Genomic DNA, 26,638 nt, shown 5'->3' with positions numbered 1-26,638 from the left:
ATCCTCTTTTTCTTGGGAGTATGCATAATACCATAGTTTAAAATACAGAATCTGGAGGCTTGGTTCAATTCTTGTCTTTGACCTTCCAGCTATGTCTAACCTTGGGAAAGTCACCTAGACCCAGCGCTTTAGTATTCTCACTTTTAAAATGTGAACAGAGCTGTTAGGAGGATCAAACAAGTTGATATATATATGTAAAGTGCTCAGAGCATTGCCTATTACATACATAAGAACGATGCTAGCTGTTAACATTATTACTGATATTGTTGTTTTACGAGAAGAGTACACAAGAAGAGCTATCTATAAGACATTCATTCCATTTCAATGTAATGTTCATAGATTACAACTTCCAATCACAAAACAGAATTTCTTATGAAATAAAATGTGTGTGCCTCAGTTTTCAATGAATCCCATTTACCTAATCCATCACTACTTAAACTATAGAGGCTCTTTTAGGGCAATAAGAGCAATTCAGGACCCTGTGTCAAGCTGATTAACCTGCACAGAGCCTGACATGGGGCTCCATCTCATGACACTGAGATCGTGAACCAAGCCGAATCCAAGAGTTGGGTGCTCGACTGACTGAGCCACCCCAGCACTCCTGCATATTATTTTATTTTTTTTAAAGATTTATTTATTTATTTGACAGAGAGAGAGAGAGAGAGAGCACACGTGCAAACAAGCAGCGAGAGCAGGAGAGGGAGAAGCAGGCTCTCTGCCGAGCAGGGAGCCTGACGTGGGGCTTGGTCCCAGGACCCTGAGATTATGACCTGAGCTGAAGGCAGATGCTTCATCGAGTGAGACACCAAGGCACCCTTTTATTGATTATTTTAAATTAAAAGTTCAATGCAGGGGCAACTGGCTAGCTCAGTTGGTAGAGCATGAGACTCTCAATCTCAGGGCCATGAGTTCAAGTCCCACGTTGGGCATGGAACTTACACCTACTTAAAAAAATAAAAAGTTAAATGCAAGAAGAACACTATGGGGCACCTGGGTGGTGCAGTTGTTAAGTGTCTGCCTTCGGCTCAGGGCGTGATCCCAGCATTCTGGGATCGAGCCCTGCATCAGGCTCCTCCGCTGGGAGGCTGCTTCTTTTTCTCCCACTCCCCCTGCTTGTGTTCCCTCTCTTGCTGGCTGTCTCTCTCTCTCTGTCAAATAACTAAATAAAATCTTAAAAAAAAAAAAAAAAGAACACTATGATCCCCACTTTGTCTTCAGAAAGGAAATAAATCTCTTAATGGAAGGTACCCTCCCTGTATCAGGAGATAAAGAGACACCCTTATAACAAATATAGGAAATTTAAAGCTGAGAAGGCTGTGTTAACAACCCTTGTTACCTTTTACTAATTTACTACCCCAGCCCAAATTGTGTTTAAGATTACTTACTACTTGAAATTCCGAACATAAGTTTTCTTTGTCCTGTCAAATCTTCACAGATTTGTCGTCTCCTTGTCTAAAAAGTATAAAACCTGTCTGATTTCATCATTTTGGGGGTCCCGGTTTCATTTTGAGGACTCTGTGTACACATAAACTTTTGTTTTTTCCTCCAGTTAATCTGTCTCACATCAATTTAATTCTTAGACCAGCTAGAAGAATTCTGAAGGGTAAAGGAAAATCCTTCCCCCTTAACAATATTTAATGGAGAGGCAATTTCCAAACTGACAAAGCTCAAACCATTTCTTTGGGAGAAAATAACAAAGAAATGTAACTAGTTTCCTAAAAGCAGCTCTGAAAATCACAGTGGAAAAAAATGCTTATCTTAAAGAACAGACTCTAAATTATCCTAAATCAACAGACGCTGATAAACATACCCAATGAGACCAAGGTATCATAGTTTTCCATCATCACATCCCGGTACAAGTTCTTCTGAACAGAATCAAGATATTCCCACTCCTGCTGAGAGAAGTCTATGGCCACATCACTGAATGTCATAGATCTCTGAAATGGCAAACCCATGTATTACTAGAGAAATTAGAGAAATATTTTGTTGAAGATGGAAGGAGAGGAGATAAAGACTGCACTGCAGGAAGAAAGCAATATAGCAAGTATGTAGGCTAAAAATCTCTAACACACGAGGGGACTGAAGCAGAATATATACGTATTTTTTAAGAAGCCTGCTGGAACAGACAAAATATTCCTTAAATATTTGAATCATTTGAGACTAGATAAAATAATAACCACTGACAAATAGTGAATTCAAGCATAATGTTTGTTATCTGTCACATAAACTCAGTAAACATGGGTTGCTGAAGAAAATCTGCTTTTTAGAGAAGAGAAAATTTAATCAAATATTTTTCAAAATGTAGTAGGAAGTCTCAATTTTAGAAAATAAGGTTTGTATAAAATTAAGAATTCCCTCAAGCATGAAATACTTCATTATGTCAGATCCTACCATAAATATTTTTTCTTGTTTTGATAATCCCCATGTACTTTCTGGCACATGATATAATTTATGGATATGTTATATTTAATCATTAATACAGGTAGAATATATCAAATTTGTAAGGTCTTCCCCAATTCTGTGATTCTGTGTTCACCTACTACTTATGATGATATGTAGTTTTCTTGTTGTCATCTACCATCTGTCACTGAACACCTAGCTTATGCTGAGTATGGTAGGTAGCTTCTACTTAGGTTACCAATGATCACCTGCGGGTATTTATGCCCTTGTGTACTCTCCTTCACATGTGTGTGAGCTGAACTGAGTGACTTGCTTTTAATAAATAGAATATAACTAAAGTGATGAAATGTTACTTCTGACAGATTACAAAAGACTATCATTGCCACATTGTTTGCCCTCTTTTGATGTCTCACTTGCTTAACCAAGAGTGGCCTCCAGTCAACAGCCCATGAGCAACTGGATCCTGTCAAACCCAGGTGAGTGAGCTTGGAAACAGATACACCCAATGTTGGCCTTAAGATGACTTTAGCCCTAAGACCTTGATAGCCTTGTAAGAGATCCAGACAGGAAAGCAAGCTAAGCCATGCCTAGATTTCCAAACCACTGAAACTGTAAGATAAATGTTTACTGCTTTGAGCTACTAAGTGTTGGCGGAATCTGTTATACAATAGATAACTAATACATTGAGTTAAAAAATACTGAAGAAGGATGATGAATTATGCAGATATCACCTAAATTTAGTATGTTTCACCCAACAACAGAACAGTCCTCATATTTATCTCTCAGGGATTTCCTGCCAAAGTCTATGACTCAGTTTGCAAATCACAATTATATACTAATTCACACAAATTATGAGATTTTACTCTACAATGAGACTTAAGTCATTCAATACCAAATTTCTATCCTATCTACCCATAAATCTCAAGTCTGGAAAATTTCAAAGGCTTTTCATGGATGGTTGAATACAACCATTGTACCCATCTGTCCACACTACAGAACAACCTCACATAACATAAATCTTTACTTTAAAGGACATATCTCCTCCACCACTCCATCACTGCCCTTGATAAAAGAATGCACACTTAAGACATGTTGAATAATTTTGCAGTAATAACATAAACACTAGTTAGTTTACAAGAGGTCATATAGAGAGGATGCTGGGTAATCTAGTATCACATTTCACTGGAACAAAAGATGGGAAGAAGGTTATTGGACGGGACTTCTGCTGGTAGTAAACTTTAGAAAAATTAATGAAAATACTCACATGACCTAAAAAAAAAAAACCACACATATTTCAAGAAGGAGAGAAACACCAACTTACGTGGGCCATGGTTTTAGACTTGCAAGAGCGGATCAGTCCTCACGATTCCTCTAACAGAAAAGCACAGATCCAGAAAGTCAGAGCTGGGAGAAGAGAAAGACCTTGAGACCGATTTTGCTTTAGTGTTTCCAACAGGACATAAATTAATGTTAGGACAGTCCACTCCAGGTTCCAAACCTATTATCCATCACACATAATTTGGGGAGATTAGGATTCTAGATAAGGCCATTTCTTTCTCCAAATCCTAGGGGTCTCTGACGAACAAAATCATAGAACAGAAGCATATCTGCACTAAAGTCAGACCTAGATATGTCAGCAGAAGCTCTCTGGCCACTGCATCACTTTGGTGAGGCAGATGCAGACCCAAGAATGGGCAGTGCAGTCTTATTTTGATCCTCTTCCTTCTACTCTCATCTTCTGAGACTGAAAAGAGCCTACATCATCTTAATGAGAACCTCTTTTGTGGCTTTGGAACTGAGTGAAGTTAGTTAAGACACTGGAGATGGAACGTCAGTGTTCAGTACGTTAAGTCTAGCAAATCTTACTAGTTAAATACATGACAAACCATCACTGTACTACAACACAAAGTAGATATCTCAAATGCGAAGTTGGAAAAACTATTTAAGGATATGAGACATATTCCAGAGTTGTCAAGAATAGTGTTGTCAAGAACAGTGTTGTCAAGAATAATTAGATTGACCAATATAATTATTATGTTTTTAGAAACCTAAGAATACATCAATCAGTGTAGAGAAAAAGTGGCAGAAAAACAGACAATTGAAATCAGTAGATAAAAAAGTCTGGAAGGTTACGGGGCTATCCAATAACAGTGCTTTTCTTTTTATTTTGATCTTGATTTTTCTTTTGTTATTTACTTATTTATTAAGATTATTTATTTGAGAAAGAAAGAAAGAGCAAGCACACAATGGGAAGGAGCAGAAGGAGAGGGAGAGAATCTCGAGCAGACTCCCTGCCAAGTGCAGAGCCCAACTCAGGGCTTGATCTCAGGACCCTGAGATTACGACCTGAGCCGAAATCAGGAGTCTGACATTTAATCAACTAAGCCACCAAGGTGCCCCTTTCTTGATTTTTCTTTTTAAAGCTTGCTTCATAATTACTGTAACAATGACTATAGGTTAGCTTGAAATATATGTGTGTGTTTTCTTTGTTAGCAGGAAGATATCCAAAAAGGAGAATTCAAGAAAGTCCTTTGTTATCTAAAGTTAGTCTGTTTTACTGAATAGCTTATCTTTTGTCTGTTTCCTTTGGATCCCACTATCTGAACTCATGCTATCATTGCTTCAGGTATGATGGAGTTCTTTTTTTTTTTTTTTTTTAAGATTTTATTTATTTATTCGACAGAGATAGAGACAGCCAGCGAGAGAGGGAACACAAGCAGGGGGAGTGGGAGAGGAAGAAGCAGGCTCATAGTGGAAGAGCCTGATGTGGGGCTCGATCCCATAACGCCAGGATCACGCCCTGAGCCGAAGGCAGGTGCTTAAGCGCTGTGCCACCCAGGCGCCCCACAGGTATGATGGAGTTCTGTCTAGAAGAAACAGGAAGCAGTCTCTGTGTAATCTCTTATACAAACCGATGATACTTGTGCAGCTTTATGTCAAGTCTTCTTGACAGAAGGGTTTGTTTTCTAAACCTGTCAGCTAAGCCATCATGTCCCTCAGACAACAACTGAATTGATATCCTATTAGTTTTACTTTACATCTAAAAAAAATTAGAAGGAAAACTGTGATATAAAAGTCACAGCACAGGGGCGCCTGGGTAGCGCTGTCCTTAAGCATCTGCCTTTGGCTCAGGGCGTGATCCCGGCATTCCAGGATCGAGTCCCACATCGGGCTCCTCCGCTGGGAGCCTGCTTCTCCCTCTCCCACTTCCCCTGCTTGTGTTCCCTCTCTCGCTGGCTGTCTCTCTCTCTGTCAAATAAGTAAATAAAATCTTAAAAAAAAAAACAAGTCACAGCACAAAATCCACTTATTACCCCAGATATTCCATAGAATTGGTATATTTTGTTTATATCCTGACTGTTGCTATAGATACACTGGTGTGTCTTTCCTGTATTCACAAAGTAGGTCACCTAAATCTCTCCACTGGTCTTCACCACACACTGCCTTACAATTATTTCTATTCAGATTTTACCTCATTTTAGATAATAAGTTTTTAAAGGAAGCAACTATGGCTATCCAGGATTGTAATATTCCAAAGCCAAAAATTTCTAGGTCTAGAATTTTGTAGGCACTTAACAGAAGTCTGATTTTTTTAAACCACAGAATTCCATTTCTAGGAAATTTTTAAAGGAAATAACTATAGAAGTATGTAGGGCATGTGCACAATGATGTTCACTGGAGAATAATTTTTGATAACCAAAAATTAAAAACATAACTTTCTCACAGAAGCCAACAGGTTAAATATATTATGGTCTGCAATATGGTGACATAATGTGGCTTCATTCATAATCCACAGGAAATGATGGAAAACAATATTAACTCAGTGAAGAAGACAGGTTTTAAAAGGTATGAATAATGTAGGAGGTGATGTTCTGTTGAAATTAAGAACACAGGCTCTATTGTCAGACTTCTAGGAATTAAAAATAAGCTTTAAGCTGTGAGGGTTAATAATACCTCAGTGCCTCTGTTTATTACAAAATTAGCAAAGAAAGGTTAAGAAAATTACCTACTATGTATGACTATTTTGAAGAATAAACAAGACAACCTATATAAACACTAAAAAATATAAGATGGCTGATATAAATTATTTATCACTACTGAAAATGAAAGTCATTACATGATGCCTTTCCTTAATCCATTATTATACATGGAAATTAATTCTGCTGCATTATGTTTTTCTCATAGAAAATTTGTGCTTCTTGGGCTTTCTCTTTACTTTTAAAAATTTCAGTTCCTATCTTTGAGAAAATATAATTCTTCTTAATAAAATCATTAGTAACGAGAGAGAGATTACCAGACAGGAAAAGACATTATGTCCCTTTCCTCACTCCCAGCAGCTATGTAAACACACACAAGCGGATTTATGATGCTGAATGGAGTTCTTGCTCTCTATGGCTGCTGGGGACTGATAAAGGGTATATATTAAGTATATATATGTATATACATATATATGTATATATGTATATACATATATGTATATATATGTATATACACACACACATATATAATATATATCAATACCTATAATCACGATGTGATAAAATGCAATCTTAACAAATGAGTGAATCTTATTCTGCATAATAGGGGGATTTATATTACAATCTTTATCTTCTGTTATAAAAACTATCTTTGGAAATATTATTTGTACTTCCCAGACACCTAGAATTGGAATTTAGTGCAATTTTCTCTGAAAGTAACCTTAAATCTGTAAATTATTAATTATGATCAGCACAGTTTTGACTTGCTCTGATTCCAATCTGGAGCAGTTCATAGGCAACATGGTGGTCTCCTGTATTGATGCCAAACTTACTGCAGACACCCAATGGGCATGGTGCACTACAGTACAGATCTCCTGGGCTCAAGTGATCCTTCCTGCCACAGCCTCCCAAGTAGCTGGGACTACAGGCACATGCCACTGCTTAAATTATTAATTATGAAAGGATGTATTATTTAGTAATTTGGTGCCACAATAAGATTTTGAACAACATTCCTAACATCTAAAAGGTGAAAAATGAATGTTCTTCAAAGGAGATCCCTGGCCATTTCCTCCTCCTTAACAAACAGAGGTACAAGGAAACCCATGATTGGGCTAGATTTCTTTTTCAAACTAAGAGTAGAACTCTGTCTCTTTTATTTCACCAATTATGTTTGACAAAAACAAAGCCACACAGAAATCTTAACACATAAATGGGAAACACGATCACCAAAATACTAAAAGTGATTATTTTCAGACAGTGAGATTTTCTTCTCACATTTCTTAGAATATTAATTTCTTTTGCAATAAGTCTGCATTAATTCTATTATAATAAATACAACATAAAGATATTCAAAAGTATTTAAGATATTTAAGTCACTCTTGTGGCAGAGGCTGTATTTTCATCATTTAAAAAAATCTATACTGGGATGCCTGGGTGGCTCAGTTGGTTAAGTTCTGCCTTTGGCTCAGGTCATGATCCCAGGTTCCTGGGACTGAGTCCTGCATCGAGCTCCTTGCTCAGCGGAAGCCTGCTCTCCCTCTGCCTGCTGCTCCCCCTGCTTGTACTCTCTCTCTGACAAATAAATAAATAAAATCTTTTTTAAAAATTAAAAAAATTTAAAACTCTGTACATACTAGGCCTGCCATGAAAAATCAGTGATTGAAACAACTACCACTTACCTGTTCTTTAATAGCCTTTAGTCATATTACACGGATATAATCAGATACATTTCACTATAAAGATTTTTCCATTAACAGAAAGGAAATGGCCTTTGCAGATTAGAGAATATGTATGTAAAATAGGCAGAAAAGTTTTCTGAGTACACAGAAGCTGTCCAATAAATATGGCTACATACCTTCCATTCTTTTCTGAAAAACCAATTAAAATATCATTTTGGATACAATCCTCCCAAAAGGGTTTTACAAAATTCTATTTTTAAAAATGAACTTCATATATAATTTAAATTTTTCTCTTTTGTAAAACCCCAAAAGGGTTTTACAACATTGTTTTTAAAAATGAACTTCATATATAATTTTAAATTTTTCTAGATTTTATTTATTTGAGAAAGAGAGCACGCATGCACACCAGCAGGCGGTGCAGCAAAGGGGGAGGAAGAAGCAGACCCTCTGCTGAGCAGGGAGCCTGACATGGGGCTCAATCCCAGGACTCTGAAATCATGACCTGAGCCGAAGGCAGACGCTGAAGCAACTGAGCCACCCAGGCACCCCTAAAATTTTCTTGAATACTATATCCACAAACAAAGATGGTTTCATTAGATAAGTCTCTTTCCTTATAATAACTAATTCTTATAAACAGAAATTGCATCACCTGCATAATATTCTCTCATTGATGTCAAGAGTTTTCTCAACCATTCCCATTATCTTGATCACTAATTTTGTGCAAAATGGTCCCAATGTATAACAATTTTTGATTCTAGATAAAACCAAGTGTAAATTTTTTGAGTTATGTACACCCCTGGAAAATTAGTGTTTCCAAATATATGCAGCAATTATCTACACAATTTCAGGGAGCTGTGGTTCCCTCTACACTCACAAATACAAAGGACCCCTGTTAAGAAATCCTGGTCTTGGACACTTGAATTCTGACTCAGTCCCTTAACTTGTAAAAACACATCACAACCTCATATTTTCATTGCTTCTTAACTACAGAAACCTGAAAGGGAATCATCAGTCACCACAGTGCTGAGCATTTATGTTCTACCCTCCATGGCTACATCCGCTGTGACCTCATGCATATTAACCAGAATGAAGCAAGACTGTTCACACGTTGTTCCTCCCTTTAGGGCTCAAAGAATGCGGACATTCTCAAGTGTGTAAATGAACCCCAGAAAACTCCCGGGAGGGGCAGTCCCAGGAAGGAATACCATTCTTGGAGTCTATCCACACGTTCCTAGAAGCCTTTCTCTGGGGTAATCATGATCTAAAATTCCCATTCTAACAGCTGGTCTGTACCTTTTTACCAAAATCCTCCATGGAGGGCTCAGTATATGGTTTCCCGCCAGGAGTCGTTTCTCTGTGGTAGTCATACGTGGCTGACAGGAAGGTGGAGGAAGCGGCAGCAAACCCAGAGCCACCGGTCCCAGAGCCACTCACCAAGCTCAGATGAAGGGCACGGACCTTACGTCTCCGTCACAAGAGGGCAACGGCGCACCTCTCCTAGTCTTACCACTGCACCCCAGTTCCGCCTCCCACAAACACACACTCTTCCCGTCTTTCTCACAAGGACACAAGCACCCTTCTCTGCGGCTTGAGCACCCACAGGCCTGAAGGGACCGGCACCCGAGCTCCTGACTCCCACTCTCACCGCCACTCGCCTTGCACGCGGGCTCCACGCTACGTCCCCACAGCCTTTTCCACGGTGACCCACAAGGACGTCTTCCTCACACTGGGGCCACTCACGGGCGGCGCCCACCAAGGGACACGCAAAAAGAGCCCGAGGTCCCAGTCATCACGCGCACCGTGGGACGCGGAGCGCAGGGTCGTAAAAGTCCGGAAGTAAAACAACCAGCTCCGCGCCCGAGCCCCGGAGACTTCTGGGAGTGGCCGCGCGGTCCGGACGTGCGCAAACGCAGATCACAGGCCTGCGGGAGGCGGGGACCTGAGGCGAGGGGCGCGTGCAGCGGTTGTTCTTGCCGGGAGAAGGCGAGTCCGGCTGGTCCCGGACCAGGGAGTTTTGGGAAGGGGACTGCGGAGCGCTTCTCTTCGGAGGCCTTAGGCGTGTGTGTGAGGGTTCGCCCTGTAGAATCAGCGATGTGGCCCCGAGGACCATGGTGTGCTTGCCAAGATGTGAGCATCTGAATGTGGGATGCTGAGTCTGTTGTGTCCCCTGAAATAAAAGACAACCTGTTCAGTAATGTATGTAAATGTTAACTTTTATACCACGGGGAAAGGTCTAGCGTGTCCAGTGAATTGTTAAGTAAACGACTAACATACTATACAGGTGACGTTACATTCTTCATTCCATTGCGTTCTTCATCCTTAGAAACATTAAAGATGGACTGAATAATTAGAAGTGGCAAAAAAAAACACAAAAAAACAAAAAAACAAAAAAACCCAAAAAACACAACCCCCAAAACCGATCTGAAGAAATATCTTGTAAGTATTTTTATTATTTTGGTTTAGGCTACAGATTTTCTAAACGTAAGCAACGTGAGAAATCCAGAGACAGAGAGACAGAGAACCTTCACATAATCGTTATTTGCAAATCTTAATGGTTATTTATAAATATACAAAATATTTGAATAGTATAAGTAAATAAAACAAAAACAAAATCAACATCTATGAATTTGGGGGAATATTTATAGCAGATTAAATGGACAAATAGGTATTAATTTAATGTCTTTCTCACTTAAAATATTGGTCAATACCCTAAGAGAAGAAGGAACAAGGACTAAAAAATTAATCATTCACAAATACCAATAAAGTAGTAAAAAAACACAGTGAAGCCACAACCTATGAACTTCTTGATCAGGGGAGGAAAAATAATTTTCCTTCTACCCTTCTGAGCAGCTGGCTGAGACCCCTGTAATAAAAGACAAGATTAAGGGCAGAAAAACAGCTTATCAAAGTGGGCAGTAGGTATCACCTAGGAGAAATCTGAAACAAAAATAACTCAGATCTGCTTAGAATTCCAAATTATATAGCATCTTCAACAAAGAACAGTAAGTTTATAGGGAAATGACAGGACAAAGCAGTTTTAGGCTTCCAAGAGCAGCAAACTGTGGGAAGGTAAATATACAAGAGGAAACATGGTGTAGGGTTTGTTTGCAGATTCCTCTGATGCCCTCTCTGGGGTGAGTAGTCTGTCTCCTGCAAAATAACTTTTTTTGCCTTTAGGCAGAAAAGGGGGAGTTCTTTCTGGGTTTGTAGCTCCTTAATTGCCTTCAGCTCAAAGTAACTTTAATGTCAAAGAAATATATTTGGAGGTGACATATTCCGGTTTCTTTCAATCAATTCTCTCCTCCATTAAATCAGTTCTTAGATGAATCTCCTGAGTAATCCTGTACATCTACCGTTTCTAAAACCGTTCTCAGCAGCCTCTTTCTCTTCGTTTTCTTTATATTTATTCATAGGCTACCACATTCTCTTCATTACCATTGTTCTCTTCTTTATATATCAGAAAAATATCATCATACATTATCTACTAGGTTTTCCCTGGAACTCTTGCTGGTCCTCAATAACTCTCCTCAACTAGGCAATAAGCCAGGAGGCATTTCTGTCCTTTGGGTTGGTACAAAGGAAAGAGAGAAACAAAAATCAAAACTCTTAACTTTCACAATTGAGGACTAGGTGAAAGCCTACAAATATTATTCTCCCCTCAAGAACATTTAAGGTTATTTAATTTTCTGGAAGGTCTTGATGGCAAGAGAAGATTACAATCGTAAAGCATTGCAGACAAGTTTCTTGCCCACACATTCTGCTCTGAGTGCCTAAATCCAAATGAGAATTTAGAGGTTTATAGGTTTATTTTGTTAAAATATTTTATTTATTTATTTGATAGAGAGCACACGCAAGCAAGCATGCACAAGCAGGGGGAGCGGCAGGGAGAGGGAGAGGGAGAAGCAGGCTCCCCACTGAGCAGGGAGCCCAATGCATCCCCTTTAATCACAATTTTTTAAAATGTTATAATCGACCTTAAAAATTCCAGAATGTGTAACTCTTTCTTAAAGATGGGCTACACAGATTGACTTGCTTCTGAAAATGGGGGGGACAAAGGGGTAAAAAGAAAGATCTCAATAAAAGAAGGGCAAACTAAAAATAAAGCAAGCGGAGGTGCCTGACTGGCTAGGTAGGTAGAGTGTGTGACTCTTGATCTGAGGGTGGTGAGTTGGAGCCCACACGTTGGGTATAGAGCTTGGTCAAAAAAAACCAAAAAAGGCAGAAAGAAGGAAATAACAAAGATGAAGGCAGAAAGTAATTCAACAGAAAACAGAAAATAAAAAACAATAAAATATGACAAAATGTGCAAACTATTCCTACTGTATAACCTGTATGTATCTTACCATTTACTGTGTGAACTGTTAATATAATGTCTAACTTGTTCAATTAAAAATACGAGGGGCACCTGGGTGGCTCAGATGGTGAAGCATCTGCCTTTGGCTGAGGTCATGATTTCAGGGTCCTGGGATGGAGCCCCGTGTCAGGCTCCCTGCTCAGTGGGGAGTGTTTCCCCCTTTGCCTCTGCCTCTCTCCTCCGCTCATGCTCTCTCTCTCCCTCAAACGAATAAATAAAAATCTTAGAAAAAAAAACCCTGAAAAAAATTAAAGGACAAATTATCAATGAACTACATAATAACAACTTTTAAGGGAGGATTTAAGTGGAAGCATTCTTCTTCTTTTTTTTTAATTCATTCATTGGTGTTTGAGATCTGCTTAATGTAGACACTCAAGGCTTGGGAGGAGTGGGGAAGTGCTCAGGAACTGGACAGGCAGGTAAGGTGGGTCACAGGCTCACACCTGGCCCCAGGAGGGGATGCCAAGTGGTGGGGGCTGGCCCAGGTAGGTAGACCTACCAGGGGACCTGTAGGTCAGACCTTGAGAAGGTATCTAAGTCAGGTGCTGAGTGCCCAGGGCCAAAGCCTAGCCCAGGGAGGAAGGGTTTGGGCCTGATTGGGGGCTAGCAGAACCTAGAGGCCTCCCTGAGCTGGGCTGGAACTCAAAGCATGTCTGCTGGTTGGACTCAGACAGCTTCTGGAGACAGATGTGGAGGCAGAGGTTCTCTTCCGGGTGGTCCAGACACAAGCTGCTCTGGTCCAACACCAAGCTGATGGCAGCATCTTCTGCTTCCCTGAGCCATCATCCTCACCTTTCCCTCTCGCCTGCACAGGCTTGCCCAGATCCAGGTTGGGGTGACATCTGGCTGGGGAGCCAAAAGGGCCTTACAATCATTGATGGGGTGCCTGTTGCACCGACAGCTGCCACCTGGCAGTAGGTGGAGGTGCCAGGTTGAAATTAAAGCTTTTTTTTTTTTTTTTTTTTTTTTAAGAGAGAGAACACACACGTGGGTACCAGGAGGGAGGGGCAGAGGGTTAGGGAGAGAGAACCTTAAGCAGGCTCCACACCCAGTGAGGAGACACACTTAGGGCTCATCTCAGGACCCTGAGATCATGACCTGAGCCAAAATCAAGAGTCCAGCTTAACCACCTGAGCCACTCAAGTGCCCCTGAAATTGAAGAATTCTAACAATTATTGGTGTGTGGAAAACTGTAAGTATCAATTAGATGTGGACTTTCTTACGTTAAAATGCTTGTTCTATTTCTATATTAGCAGCCTACAGAATCAAACAAGAGTGAAAATTTTCCAAAGTGATAAAAGAAAAAAAATGGATCGAGAAAGAATAGGTAAATGTGAAAGAAAACAAGAAACTAAGAGAAAAACACAGAAAGAACATGAGACAACTAAAAATGATTCATGTTTGTCAATAATCATTGGTAATTTAAGTGGATTAATTCCATTAAAAATTTAAAAATTAAGGAGGTCTCAATTTCATTATTGAGACTCCACTGCACAAAATAAAACTTTGGGGTTTTTTCTATTAAAAATATAAAAATAGGGGCACCTGGCTGGCTTAGGTGGAGCATGCCACTCTTGATCTTGGGGTTGTGAGCTCAAGTCCCACTTAGGGTGTGGAGATTACTTAAAAAATATAATCTTTAAAAAAATAAATAAAAATAAAAATGTAGGTGTAGGTGTTAAACGGGTCACATCTAAAGCTTAAGGAGAAAGGCAATGAAAAAGATGATAAAAATTATACCAGTTAAATACTTACAAAAGAAAGTTAACATAATTTTGGAGCAGACAAGATTAATTTGAAAGGATGACTATAGACTAAAAAAAAAACACTACATGTTGATAAAAAGTTTAATTCTCTAGAAAGATGCAACTTCTAAAATTGTATGTATCTTATTTTATATTCCAGTGACATATAAATTAAAAAATGGGTAAATCTATGAGGATCAATGGACAGTTTTGACATATAATTATGATCTTTAAATCAGATGTCCCTCAGTGATTAAAAGTTTAAACTGGCAAAAGTAATAATAGGGAAATTTTAATAAGCCACTGAAAACTACATAACAAAAAATGGATAACATTACTTTTTAAAATGTTTGTTTGTTTATTTATTTATTTATTTATGAGAGAGTGAGCTGGGGAAGGGCAGAGGGGGAGGGAGAAGGAAAGAGAGAGGAGAGATAATCTCAAGCTGACTCCACAATGAGCACAGAGCCCTGACATGGGGCTCAATCCCACAACCTTGAGATTTGGCCTGAGCCGAAACTGAGTTGGATGCTTAACCAACCGACTGAGCCACCCAGGTGCCTGAACTTAATGAAGTCTCTGGATATAATTTCCAATTTATAGGAAAAATGAGGGACAAATCAACAAATCATATCAGGAGGAAATAAATCAAGAATGTGGGCACTCTAGACACGTTACAAAAAGATCAAAGACATAGGGATGCCTGGGTGGTTCTGTCCGTTAAGTGTCTGCCTTCGGCTCAGATCATGATCCGAGGGTCCTGGGATCAAGACCCACGTCTGAATCCCTGCTCAGTAGGGAGCCTGCTTTTCCCTCTCCCCCTGCTTGTGCTCTCTCTCTGTGTCAAATAAATAAAATAAAAATCCTTAAGGGGCGCCTGGGTAGCACAGTCGTTAAGCGTCTGCCTTCTGCTCAAGGCGTGGTCCCAGCATTATGGGATTGAGCCCCACATCAGGCTCCTCTGCTGGGAGCCTGCTTCTTCCTCTCCCACTCCCCCTGCTTGTGTTCCCTCTCTCACTGGCTGTCTCTCTGTCAAATAAATAAATAAAATCTTAAAAAAAAAATATCAAAGACATAAAAAAGTACTACCTTAGAAAAGAAAAAAAAATCCCAAATGCAATATATTAACTTAGACTAGATACTGATTAAAAAAGAAATATTTATATTACAAATTTAGGAAAAATCTTCAAAAGAATAATTTACTTTTTACTAGCCCATTAATTCCTACCTAATCTTAAATGTGAATAGAGAATATGAATTGTTGCTATTTTCATAATCTCTACACACCCTAAATCATATACTTATTTCCAGAATTATGTAAAATTTAATGAGTGGATTTAAGAAGCTGTTTGAAATTAAACTGATAAAATCTCACTCATAAAAACTATCAGCAACAGAAGTACTGATGAGAGTACCAGCTCATATTTATCGAACACAGGTTATATGCCAGATAATCTTCCAAGGTTTTACAAGTATGACTTTAATTAATCTCCATAATAAGACTATCATGTATTCCTGATTAGCACTTTGCAAATGATGCCATGATAGATGATAAGTATCGTGGCCGATAACACACTATCCATAAGTTGGTAGAATGGCAACGATGACAGGTAAGGTAACTGCTGTGGCTTAAAGAATTTCTGTATACATGACACAAACACGTTTATTATTAATTTTGGAGAGTTGAACAATGATTGAGCAGTGTTGGCAGGTATGGTGATTTAAAAATATGTCTGCAAATGTTTTGACACTTCCCCCTTCAAAAGGTGAAGCTGGATTCCTCTCCTGGTGGATGTGCGCTGGACTTGACCTATTTACTACTAAGGAGGATGAGGCAGAAGTGACTGCCAAGGCTAGATTATAGCAAGGATTACTTCTGAGAAAAGCCAATTATCCTATCGCAAGGACACTCAAGCAGCACATGGAAAGGTCCCTCCAGAGAGGAAATATTTGCCAGGATGAACTTATGAGCCACAAAACTAAGGCACCTTTGAAAGCAGATCCTCCAACCCCAGTCAATCCCTTCAAGATCTTCAACCCATGAGATACCTGGCACCAGAACTCCTTCGCACATCTGCTCCCAAATTCCTGACCCACAGAAACTGTGAGAAGCAGACATACTTACTCAGATTTTCAGGTAGCCTGGAATGCAGCAAGAGAAAAACTTCAGTTTTTAAGGGTGCAGTTTCAAAGAATTTGCGGATATATTTTTAAAAACACAACCACTGGTCCTCTGAGTATAAATGGTTTACATTCTTACCACATGCAAAATATACTCAAGAAGTGCCAGAAGCCTTTCCCATTTACAGCATCAACCTCAAGTCCAGGATTTCCTCATGTAAATCAGGTCCCCTGTGGGTGAGGACGGCTTTCTCCTGACACTCTCTCTCTGTGCCAGCAGGCAATGTGAGTGAGCCACCCGACCTGATCCTTCAGCCGGTGTCAAGCCTCCGGATGACTGAAATCTCATGAAAAACCCAATCCAGAAGCACTCAGCCAAGTCACTCCTGAATTTCTGACCCCCAGAAACTGTGAGAGCTATTGTGATAAGCCATTAAGATTTGAGGTAATTTGTAACATGGCCGTTATTACAGAAGGCTTTTAGCCATTCATTAACAAATTTTTTTAAAAAGATTTTGACAGAAAGAGAGAGTGGGCACTCTAGAGAGAGAGCACAAGCAGGGGAAGTGGCAGAGGCAGAAGGAGGCTCCCCGCTGAGGAGGGAGCTAGATGTAGGGCCCAATCCCAGAACCCTGGGATCATGAGGGGAGCCAAAGGCAGACGCTTAACAGACTGAGCCACCCAGGCGCCCCCGAATTAACAAAGTTAATTGAAAATTCCATGCACGTTGTAGGCATGAAAAAATTGAGATTCCCATTTTTTTAAATGTCATTGTTTTTTTAAAAAATTTTAATTCCAGTATAGTCAACATATTAGCTTCAGGTGTACAATACACTGATTCAACAATTCTATACATTACTCGGTGCTCATCATAAGTACTCTTAATCCCCTTCACCTATTTCACCCATCCTCCCCAGCCCCCAGAGTGGTAACCATCAGTCTGTTCTCTATAGTTAAGAGTCTGTTTTTTGGCTTGTCTATTTTTATTTGTTTTGCTTCTTAAATTCCACGTATGAGTGAAATGATACGGTATTGGTCTTTCTCTGACTTATTTCACTTAGCATTATAACCTCTAGATCTATCCGTGTTGTTGCAAATGCCAAGATTTCATTCTTTTTGATGGCATATATATCTTCTTTATCCATTCATTTATTGATGGACACTTGGGCTGCTTTCATAATTTGGCTATTGTATATAATGCTACAATAAATATAGGGGTGCATACATCTTTTCAAATTGGTGTTTTTGTATTCTTTGGATAAATATCCAGTAGTGGAATTAGTGGGCCCTGTGATAATTCAATTTTTAATTTTTTCAGGAACCTCCATTCTGTTTCCTTCAGTGGCTACATCAGTTTGCATTCCCCCCAACAGTGTAAGAGGGTTCCTTTTTCTCCATATCTTTGCTAACACTGTTTCTTGTGTTGTTGATTTTAGCCATTCTGACAGGTGTGAGGTGATACCTCATCATGGTTTTGATTCTGATGATGAGTGATGTTGAGCATCTTTTTATGTGTCTGTTGGCCCTCTTGTGTCTTCTTTGGAGAAATATTTGTTCACGTCTTCTGCCCATTTTTAAACTGGATTTTTTTTTTTTTTTTTGGTGTTGAGTTGTGTAAGTTTTTAAATATTTTTTGGATACAACCCTTTATTGGATGTCATTTGCAAATACATTCTCCAATTTTGTAGGTTGCCTTTTAGTTTTGTTGATTGTTTCCTTTGCTGTGCAGAAGCTTTTTATTTTGATGTAGTCCCAGTAGTTTATTTTTGCTTTTGTTTCTCTTCCCTCAGGGGACCTATCTAGAAAAATGTTGCTATGACCGATGTCAGAGAAATTACTACCTGTGCTCTCTTCTAGACTTTTTATGGTTTGGGGTTTCACATTTAGGTCGTTAATCCATTTTGAGTTTATTTTTAGTGTATGGTGTAAGGAAGTGGTCCAGTTTTCCCAACAGCATTTGCGGAAGAGACTGTCTTTTTCCCATTGCATATTTTTGCCTCCTCTGTTGAAGCTTAATTGACCATATAATTGTGGATTTATTTCTGGGCTCTCTATTCTGTTCCATTGGTCCATGTGCCTCTTTTTATGTCGGTACCACACTGTTTTGATTATTACAGCTTTGTAGTATATCTTGAAATCTGGGATCATGATACCTCGAGTTTTATTCTTTTTCAAGATTGCTTTGGCTATTCAGGGTTTAATTTGCTATTGTTTAAAAAGTCAAACATTCCATTAAAACAGAAGTGACACTGAAATCTTTATAAAGTGATAACAACTACATTATGAACTCTCTCATCTTGTGAAGACATATCTATAAAGACTAACATTCAATAATTTCTCACCAGTGTGAACTGCCTGATGTTAAAAAAGCTGGGCCATGCCTAAAGGCACTGTCACATTCCTTATGTTCTTAGAGTTTCATATCTGTATGCATTCCCTGATGTGCTTTAAGGGCTGAACCATATCTGAAGGCTTCCCCACACTTCTTACACATGTAGGGTTTTTCACCAGTATGAATTCTCTCATGTTGAACAAGGTTTGAAGCACGACTAAAGGCTTTCCCACATTCCGTACAGTCATAGGGTTTCCCACCAGTATGAATTTTCTGATGTTGTGTAAGGTAGCCATACATTTTAAAGGACTTCCCACATTTCTTACATTCATAGGGTTTCTTATCAGCATGAATACTCTGATGTGCAGTAAGGTGTGAACTACGTCTAAAGGTCTTCCCACATTCCTTACATTTAAAAGGTTTCTCGTCAGTATGAATACTCTGGTGTAGGGTAAGGTTTCTATAGAAAGTAAAGGTTTTCCTACATATCTTACACTCATAGGGTTTCACACCAGTATGGATTTTCTGATGTTGATTAAGATATCCATGCAAGCTAAAGGTTTTACCACACTCTTTACATTCATAGGGTTTCTCACCAGTATGAGTTTTCTGATGTTGCACAAGGTTTGAGGCAGTACTATAGACCTTCCCACATTCCTTACATTCAAAAAGTTTCTTACCAGTATGAATACTCTGATGTCGAATAAGATTTCTATACAAAGTAAAGGTTTTTTTACACTCCTTACATTCAAAGGGTTTCACACCAGTATGGACTTTCTGATGTTGATGAAGGTATCCATACAAGCTAAAGGCCTTTCCACATTCCTTACATTCATAGGGCTTCTCACCAGTGTGAGTTTTCTGATGTTGAAAAAGTTTTGAGCCAGTAGTATAGGCCTTCCCACATTGCTTACATTCAAAAAGTTTCTCACCAGTGTGAATACGCTGATGGCGAGTAAGATTTCTATACAAGGTAAAGGTTTTCTTACATTCCTTACATTCATATGGTTTGCCAACTTTATGAATTCTATGATGTAAAATAAGGTATGAGGCAGTGGTATAGCCCTTTCCACATTCTTTACACTCATATGGTTTTTTACCAGTATGAACACTCTGATGTATGGTAAGTTGGTGACCTCTTTTAAAGGCCTTGCCACATTTCTCACATACATACGGTTTCTCATCAGTATGGATTTGCCCATGTTCAACGAGGTTTGAGCGCCTACTAAAAGCCTTCCCACATTCTTGACATTTATAGGGTTTCTCACCGGTATGAATTCTTTGATGAATTCTAAGGTGTCCACCTTGACGAAAGGCCTTCCCACATTCCTGACATTCATAAGGCCTCCTGCCAGTGTGGATTCTCTCATGCTGAACAATGTGTGAGGCATAAATAAAGGCCTTCCCACATTCCCTACATTCATAGGTTTTCTCACCAGTATGAAATCTCTGATGTACAGTAAGTTGATAACCACTTTTAAAGTTCTTTCCACATTCTGTACAATCATAGGGTTTCTCACCAGTATGAAATCTCTGATGCAGGGTAAGTTGATAGCCACTACGAAAGTTCTTCCCACATTCCTTGCATTCATAGGGTCTTCTGCCAATATGAAACCTGTGATGTAGAATAAATTGATAGCCACTACTAAATTTCTTCTGACATTTCTTACATTCATAGAGTTTCTCACTGTTATATGTGCTCTGATGTTGTGTAGAAGATATATCTTTTTCATAAGTAGACATTTCTACATAGCTGATTACCTTACAATGTAAATCCAAATCTGAAACAAAAAAAGAAAACAAAAGACATTTGTATTTCTTATACTAGAAAACATGGAACTTCTATGAAAGAAATATGAACCAACACTCATAATAAGTGAAGGGCTTACTAAATTGTAAAATATGGTTGTGAAATTTTTGAAAGGCCATGAGTTCAGAGATGTTTATGTGAAGTTATGTGAGATAGTGAAGTTACTGAAATTTATGTGGGGGCAGAATCTTTGGCAAATTTGTTATAAATCTGATATCCGGGTTCTATCACAGACTAACTAAATTCGAATTGAGGGAAAAAAACCTTAGCATCTCTATTTTGAATCTTTCTACCACTGATTGAAATGCAGAACAAAGGTTAAGAATTTATCCTGTTTCTCTAGTGTTTCTCTTTACTCTTGGAATATGATCCAAACCCCTTTCAGAGCATAGCAGGACTCCTTCTACCATGTCCAAACACTGCCCCCTTGGCCCCTACCTCCTTTCATGTTCTCTCTTTTCAGCACTTAGGATATAGTACAAACTTCTCTATCACTTGATACCTTCCACAGACTGTTTCATCTGACAAGACTCCTTGGACCTGGGCACTTTGTAAGCTGATCCTTCTCATCCTTCAGTCTCAGGATAAATGTCCTATCCCTTGGAAAGGCTGCACCTGTTAACTCCATCTAAGTATACCCATGTCTCTCTTTTTACGTTCTAGCACTTCATTCCTTCCAACATCCCTTTGTTTCCAATTATGATATCATTGGTTTCCTTATTTGATATTCTATTTACATTTCCTTAAACTTCCCCAAGAACAGACACGATCCTTCCTTTTTTCATCGCTGAATTACAATGTTCTGATATATCACAGGTGCCAAATAATTGTTTTTACTTATCTTCAGTTGAGTTTTATTATTCCTCCTCCATTCTAAATATGCTAAATCTGTGTTGGTTCATATCCTTTTTCACATCCTCTCTTCCTTTCCTTTATTTTCAAGAACAGCCAGCCTTGTACTTCCCAGCATTTTGATGCCTTTTCAGACAATTCACAGACATGTACTTGAATGAAATAAGAAATTCCTTCCATTTGGAGATGCTGGAGAGAAACAAGACATTAAAATGTGGAGTAAAGTCTTGGGATACCAGAGTGCCTGGAACTGTTAAAAGGAAATATCAGGGGCGCCTGGGTGGCTCAGTCATTGGGCGTCTGCCTTCGGCTCAAGGCGTGGTCCTGGCGTTATGGGATCGAGCCCCGCATCAGGCTCCTCCACTGGGAGCCTGCTTCTTCCTCTCCCACTCCCCCTGCTTGTGTTCCCTCTCTCTCTGTCAAATAAATAAATGAGATCTTAAAAAAAAAAAAAAAAAGGAAATATCAGATATCAGCTGGAAGATGGCAATCCAGATTCAGGAGAAGATTCAGGAGTTTCAGTGCAGAACGAGGGGGGCATGAGTCAAAGGTAAAGAGTATGTGACTCAATTGTGGAATGTGTGTAACAGGTGATATGATACATTCTCTGACCACAAAAAATAACACTGAAAATAATAGCAACATCAGAAAACAAAAAGCACTTTATCTAAAAAATTAAAGGCTCTCCGCTAATTAAATGCTAGGACAATAAATGTAGTGGACAACCAGCAGAGGCAGGATGGATACCCACACAAACTTTGACTTGGATGTCAAGACTAATGATGACACATATACATCAGGAAGGTGTGAGAAGATTTATTACTTGTATAACAAGGCTTCCTAGAAAGAGCAGAGTGGCTCCCAAATAGGTCTGAAAAGGACTTGAGAGATTTGGAAGACAATGACTTGGGGGGTTTTTTGTTAGCTAAGGTGTGGGGCAGGGCTGAGGGTTCCTGGGCATGGGGTTTGCATGGTTTGAACTTTCCACGGGCACCAAAGTAGGGAGCTCTCAGGCTTTTTATCTGCTTGCCCAAAAGTGGGGCAGAGAGGTGGGGTTTGAAAGCTGTCAGCAGTCAAAAATCAAAAACAGAGTCAGTATCTTTATGATACTGAGGAAATGAACAGTGAAACTAGAGAACTATAACCAGACAAAAAATGAAAATACTACATTTCAGAAGGTACAATATCCAATCATAATGCCCAAAAAGTTGTCACCTCAACACAAACTAAACAATTTATGAAAACGTTTAGAAAAAACATAAAAGTAAGCCAAAGGAAAGCAGAAAGTATAAAGAAATCCAGAATGTAATGAGTTTAGAAAAAGAAAATCAACACATAAATTCAAAAAGGTATCTCTTGGGGGTGCCTGGGTGGCTCAGTTGGTTAGCGTCCAACTCTTGATTTTGACTCAGGTCGTGATCTCAGGGTTGTGAGATCGAGCTGCCCTGCGTTGGGCTCGGAACTGGACGTGGAGCCTGCTTAAGATTCTCTCTCCCGCTCCCTCTGCCCCTCCCCCTCACACTCTCTAAGAAAACAAAAAAACTCCCAAAACAAAACAAAAAACAAAAAGGTATCTCTTGGGGAAAAACTCAATGTGTGATGATACACTAGCTAAGCTAATCAATAAAAGAGGGGAGAACAAACAAATAATTAAGATATTATAAAAGTGAAAGACAAACATAGGAAAATATTGATCCAAAACAGTCCTACAAAGGACAAAATTCTGAAACAGGTTAATTTTCAGGAAATAGAAAAATGTCAAAAAGGCTAGTTGCAATATGCACCCTGATCATTTATACTGTCATCTCTAAATATCTACTATTATGATCAGAGAATCCTTAAAGAAATGTTTAATTCCAAGAATGGGGCAGGGAAGATATAAGATAATTCTCACAAATCTTGGGCCAAACACGTAAGGAAAATTTAAAAGACTTTTGGTTTTGTTTTTGTTAAAAAACACATGCTTCTGACTATTAAGCTGTGTTTGGCCAACATTGTGAAAAAAAAGCAGAAAAAAAATGATTATGTTGGATTAAACATATGAAGTAAATGAAAGATAGATAATGGAGGAATCAAACTGTTAGCTTAATTGAGTTTTAACATTCTAAAACTAATAGTGCAATTTAATACATGTTGTGTCTCTTGACAGAATATACATAATCACCTATGTGATGTACTTCAGCCACAAATATTTAATATGAATCCCTCAGGACAGAAAGTAATTTCCAATCTACAAAAATACTGGGTAGAGAATAAACAAACTGTATAGTGGGCAGTACTGAGATAAGTTCAAAAGATGGCTAATTTTGCAATATAAGTGGCCTTGTCTCTTCAAAGTGTTAGTATCATAAATAAAGGGAATGTGTTAAATGAAGAGAGATTTCAGTGTATGATAACCAGAGGAATGCACAGTCTTGCACTGGGATACTGATTTAAACAAATCAAATTGGGCCAAATGGGGTAATATGAACAGAATTTGGGTTTTGAAGATGCAAGAAAATAAAAATGTAATAGAAATAGAAAGCAGAAAAATCACTGATAAAGAAATCAGGTTATAAAACAGTAAGAATATGGTGTCTCTTTGGTAAAAAGAAAAACATGTATAGGCATGTGTGTATTATATCCACTAAGGTGTTATAGTGGTAGGAATAAGATATTTTAATATTTAAAATTTTTTTTTACCTGTCTCTATTTTCTAATTCTCTACAGTGCACATGGAAGATTGCTTAACAAGGGTTATTAATTTTGTGCTCATCTATTAACACAGCATGAAATAAGCCAAATATCTATACAATCCAAAGTCTGAGTGAAACATTTAATAAACAAGGATCTAGAACTTCGTGGCTATAAGCCAAATATTGCAGAATTCAGTTCCTTTTCCGTCACAGACAAATTACTTATAAAAATAGACCATAAACTGGGCTACAAAGCAAGTCTCAACAGATTTCAAAGGATCAAAACCATGCAGATTATGTTGCCCGATCACAAGTTATGCTAGAAATCAATATTACAAAACCAACTAGATTATAACATATATTGGGAAATTAAAAAATGCTTGTAGTTGATCAATACACTATACAAACTGTGCCCTATGATGTAATAATAGTTACAAACTTTAAAAAACAATGTTTTAACTGAAAATTAAAGGCCAAAGGAACTGCAATTGGAACTACCGAGTTAGTAATTGTTTCTCATGGGGATGGATGATGGATGGTGGGAGCCAGTTTTTTCACTGTCAGAGAAAAAAGTAACAGATAAACAAGACAAGAAGGCTAGAATGACCCTGAGATACTGGATGAGAGTTGGAGACATCAGTTTGAGCTCATGTTTAGCTTAATGTAGATACAGACAGATAGATAATAAAACGATTACAGCTATAGGTTAGTACACATGGGTGAATACACATACATTTACTGCCGGATTAGGTCGTGTAGAGGGCATAGAGGCAGTGGCATACTGACAGCAATGAGTATACCTAGCACCCCAATCTTGGTTTCTAAATACTACTTTCCAATAAAAGGAACCTGGGCTCTTAGGAGAAATGGCAGACTCTAGGAGCAGGCAAGGGGAAAAAACAAAATGAATCTGAAAATCGTATCAGGAAAGAAATCTTCAAAAAACAAAAGGATGGGGGATATTAATGGACACAGGAACCAAACTAAAAAAGCTATCTGTGTCCAAAGCAAAAGAAAGAACATAACATGTAATTAGATCTCCAAGTGTAAAATAAATAGGAGTCCACACTTAAATAAAGGGAGAAGAGACAAATCTTTTATACAGAATTCCAGATAAAATATATAGATTTTCTACCCTACATAAACTTAATTCCCAATCCTGCACCCCTACCCACAGGGTGAGCTATACTTAGTGGGCTGCTTCTAAAGAGTGGAGTATGGAAAAGGAAAAACAGTAACTTTGGAGTGGAGAAAAGTTAACATCACCAGTGATGTCACATGGATATGATGTACCCCTCATATGATATGATGAAAGGGACATTTCACTTCTGTTGCAGTCTTTATAAAAACCCCTATCTCCAGCCTAATCCTGAGAAAAACAACAGACCCAGATTGGGGATATTCTGAAGGATACCTGGCAGGGTCTGTCAAGACAGTCAAATTCCTGCAAGACAAGGAAAGATTGAAAAACTGTCACAAACCAGAGAGACATGACAAATTAATGCAATATGCTACCCTATGGAAGGATCCTGGAACGGAAAAATGACATTAATGGAAAAAAAGGTGAAATATACAAATGGAGCCAAGGGTTTTTAATACCAATGTCATTTTCTTAATTTCGACAAATGCAGGTTAGTGATGTAAGATTTTAACAATGGTAGAAATCAGGAGAGGTATAGACAGGAAGTCTCTCTACTATCTTAGTAACATTCCATAAATCTAGAATCAATCTAAAATAAAGTTTACTAAAAAAAAATAATTACACACCACTTCGGTAGTATTCTGGGCAAAAATGTTCAACCTTATTCTAATTATAGGAAGAAAACTTCAAACCTAGAATGCAGAAATTCCATAAGAAAACTAAACTGGATGCTACAAAATAATCAAACTCAAAGTGAAAAAAAAAGGTAGGATAACAGTAAGATAAAAAGCCTAACACCCAAATGCAGTGCAGTGTATGAATCTGGAATGGATCCTGGAAATAAACTTTACAAATGATATTTTTTGGAAAAAGTTCAAAAATTTAAATATGGACTCTATATTAGATGGTAAGCTGAATTGCTATGATAATAATAGTGTGACTTTATAGAAGAAAGCCTTTTTTCTTAGGACAGGCACACAGAAGTGCTTGAGAGGTGAAATTTAATGATTAACCCACTACTTGCCATCAAGTGAGCCAAGAAGAAAGGTGCATATATAGAGAGAAAAAGGCAAAATGTTAATAACCAAAGTTAAATCTATGTGAAGGGTAATTAACTACATATATATTTATAATATTCTCATTTGGCTTGGTAATTTTTAAAAACAAAAAGCTGGGAGAAAGAAAGAAAATAGTGTATCTAAGGCAGTATTTTCTAAATTTCCATATAGAAAATATTTTGAACCAAATTATAACATCTGCATCCATTTATATCTAACATAGTTGAAGTAGAAAAAAATTATATAACAGATTTAAATACATATGAGAAAAGAAAACCTGAAAACTGATGATCTAAACATTTATTGCAAGAAGCTACAGAAAGAGCAACAAAATGAAAACAAATCAGAAAGAAAGATAAAGGTACTTTTACAAAATAGTGCCCACAAATAACACAGAAGATCCACAATGCCAAATATTGTAATTTTAAAGCAATGTCACTAATGTGATTCTCTCAAAATTAATAAAAGGGAAAGGAGACAGCAATAATATCCAA

General features: G+C 38.3%; 1 protein-coding gene and 1 non-coding gene across 4 annotated transcripts in view; one reads left to right on the top strand and one right to left on the bottom strand.

The window, feature by feature from the left end:
- The window catches only part of LOC103661005 (zinc finger protein 573), a 64,719-nt gene that overhangs the window by 8,907 nt on the left and 29,174 nt on the right, over positions 1-26,638 (bottom strand). For 2 of the 3 annotated variants that reach the window (XM_008688663.2, XM_040633906.1), the window contains exons 1-3: positions 9,702-9,777; positions 3,722-3,804; positions 1,811-1,937 (exon numbers count right to left, since the gene is read on the bottom strand). In XM_008688663.2, the coding sequence (XP_008686885.2) occupies positions 1,811-1,937; positions 3,722-3,730 (136 nt within the window). In that variant the 5' untranslated portion in view covers positions 3,731-3,804; positions 9,702-9,777. Of the gene's footprint in view, positions 1-1,810; positions 1,938-3,721; positions 3,805-9,701; positions 9,778-18,718; positions 20,390-26,638 lie in introns of those variants that run through there. The other variant, XM_040633907.1, reaches the window with a different exon arrangement.
- On the top strand, positions 857-929 carry TRNAE-CUC. The gene has a single exon. It is a non-coding gene; the product is annotated as a tRNA-Glu (tRNA).

The sequence above is a fragment of the Ursus maritimus genome, unplaced genomic scaffold (assembly GCF_017311325.1).
Source record: "Ursus maritimus isolate PB19 unplaced genomic scaffold, ASM1731132v1 scaffold_19, whole genome shotgun sequence".
Classification (NCBI taxonomy): Eukaryota; Metazoa; Chordata; class Mammalia; order Carnivora; family Ursidae; genus Ursus; species Ursus maritimus.
This window is presented reverse-complemented; position numbering and strand designations above follow the sequence as displayed.